This window comes from Capsicum annuum, unplaced genomic scaffold (genome assembly GCF_002878395.1).
Source record: "Capsicum annuum cultivar UCD-10X-F1 unplaced genomic scaffold, UCD10Xv1.1 ctg65550, whole genome shotgun sequence".
Lineage (NCBI taxonomy): Eukaryota > Viridiplantae > Streptophyta > Magnoliopsida > Solanales > Solanaceae > Capsicum > Capsicum annuum.
The window spans coordinates 1-1,174 of NW_025874810.1; the positions used below are offsets into that span (position 1 = coordinate 1).

General features: G+C 40.3%; 1 protein-coding gene across 1 annotated transcript; it reads right to left on the reverse strand.

Moving 5' to 3' along the window:
- Positions 1-52: 52 nt before the first annotated feature.
- On the reverse strand, positions 53-1,113 carry LOC124893813 (putative late blight resistance protein homolog R1B-23; the record flags this gene model as incomplete). Its single annotated transcript, XM_047404660.1, has 1 exon — positions 53-1,113. A coding segment is annotated over one exon (1,061 nt), but the record flags the coding sequence as incomplete, so codon positions are not given.
- Between the last annotated feature and the right edge of the window lie 61 nt (positions 1,114-1,174).

Consider the following 1,174-nt stretch of genomic DNA (forward strand, 5'->3'; position numbering starts at 1 on the left):
ATGTGGCAAGTTTCTGTAACTCAAAGCAAGTATATCTAAGCATTTCTTGTACTCATCGGTAACAGTTGAACCAACAGTTTTTGCAAAAGTCTCCCAACACATCCTAGTCCTTTGTAACTTAGATAGCTGGCCAGCCACCACAAGAATTGTTAGAGGTAGCCCTTGGCATCGTTCTGCAATCTTCTTTCCGATATCCTTTAAATCTGAATGGTCGAATTTTCTTCCAAACACCTTCTGACATAGAAGCTCCCAACTTTCCTCCAAATCCAAGAACTTTAAGCAGTACGGAGCGCTGTCAGATTTAGCAAGTAATGCCACTTCCGTAAGTCGGGTAGTTAGCAAGATCCGGCTTCCATTCTTGTCGTCAGGGAAACACCTTCTAACTTTATCCCAAACCTCTGTGGACCACACATCATCCAAGACAATGAGATACCGATTATGCTTTAACTTTCTATACAACATTTCTTCCAATTGCTCACTGTGTTTCTCATGAATCTCATCGATAAACTCAACAATACCATCCAGTAGACCAAGAAACAATCCTTTCACTTGATGGTCTTTCACTGTGACCCAAGCACGAATACTGAAGTGATATTGAATGAAGCTATCATCATAAACCATTCTAGCAAGGGTGCTTTTGCCTATGCCACCCATACCGACAAGAGAGACAATCTCTAACTTTGACGAGAAAGAACAAAGCCGCGTTTTTATTTCCAACACATCATCGTCTAAGCCAACCACAATGTCTTGTACTGCCGGACTTTTTTCCTGTGAACTTTCAAGCAAATAACTCTCAGAGGCATTAACATCTGCATGACAAGACATTTGCTCATAGATCTTCATCACTTCCAATTCAATCAACTTAGTTTCATCCACGATTTGGGACAAGCATCCCTTGGTGCTATACACCCTATCGTAACACTTCAATAGGTCCATGTCTTTCCAACTAAAGAAAGCCAATTCCTCAACATAATCTTGTGCTCTATAAGACACATCTCGAATCCGTCTCTCCAAATCTTCCACCTTTCCAAGATCATCACATTTATTTGTCCAATCCTCGAGAAATCTCTTGAAAATACCAAGTTTTTCAGAAAGAAATTGACAGTGTTCATCCTTATCAAGATTCAGAAAAGGGTTGGAACTAAAAGTCTGATCAAGGGTCTGTAAGCAAACT